This window comes from Plasmopara halstedii, assembly GCF_900000015.1.
Source record: "Plasmopara halstedii genome assembly, contig: Scaffold_323, whole genome shotgun sequence".
Taxonomy (NCBI): Eukaryota; Oomycota; class Peronosporomycetes; order Peronosporales; family Peronosporaceae; genus Plasmopara; species Plasmopara halstedii.
The window spans coordinates 1,596,674-1,597,290 of NW_020187244.1; the positions used below are offsets into that span (position 1 = coordinate 1,596,674).

General features: G+C 49.1%; 1 protein-coding gene across 1 annotated transcript; it reads left to right on the forward strand.

Moving 5' to 3' along the window:
* Positions 1-82: 82 nt before the first annotated feature.
* Positions 83-609, forward strand: PHALS_08816 (uncharacterized protein; the record flags this gene model as incomplete). Its single annotated transcript, XM_024724233.1, has 2 exons — positions 83-486; positions 582-609. 2 exons carry the CDS (start codon positions 83-85, stop codon positions 607-609), a joined length of 432 nt encoding a protein of 143 aa, XP_024575131.1.
* Between the last annotated feature and the right edge of the window lie 8 nt (positions 610-617).

Sequence of the window (617 nt, forward strand, 5' to 3'; positions counted from 1 at the left end):
GTGCAACTTCTCTCTATCCGTGAGTAATACGAGCAGCTTCACATCGAGAACCATAGCGGACACAATCATTGTCACGCACTCAATGGGTGGTCTCATGATGGCTGGTGCTCTGGCAAATGGACAATGCTCGTTTGCATCAAACACTACATGGGTGAGTTTGAGTGCACCGATGGGTGGTAGCATGGGCTCCGACTACGTCCAGAACGCTTGTAGCGGCAAAAACGTATTCATTCAGGCTGTAGCGAACCTAATCGGACGATGCCCTGTCAACAATTCCACCCTGGGGCTTGCTTACCAGGACGAAATGTTCAGCACGTCAGCTCTAAATGCGGCATTTGCTGCCGCCCAAGGCGCATTCCGTTCGAATGTCCATGCTGCAATGTGCAGCGACAACTTCTCGGGCCTTTTTTCATTTGATCAGATGAAGTACTTCATGGGGGGCACCTTCGTCAACCACAAATCAAAGCAAAATGATGGTATCGTTGAGTACTTGAGCTGCGCGAAAGGTCTTGAGACGTCTACTTTCGGGAATTCCTATAACGACACTTTTTATCTGACCGGTTTAAACCATGCTGATACAGCTTTTCTCCATGGAGACTCGCTGTTTAGAGACTCGC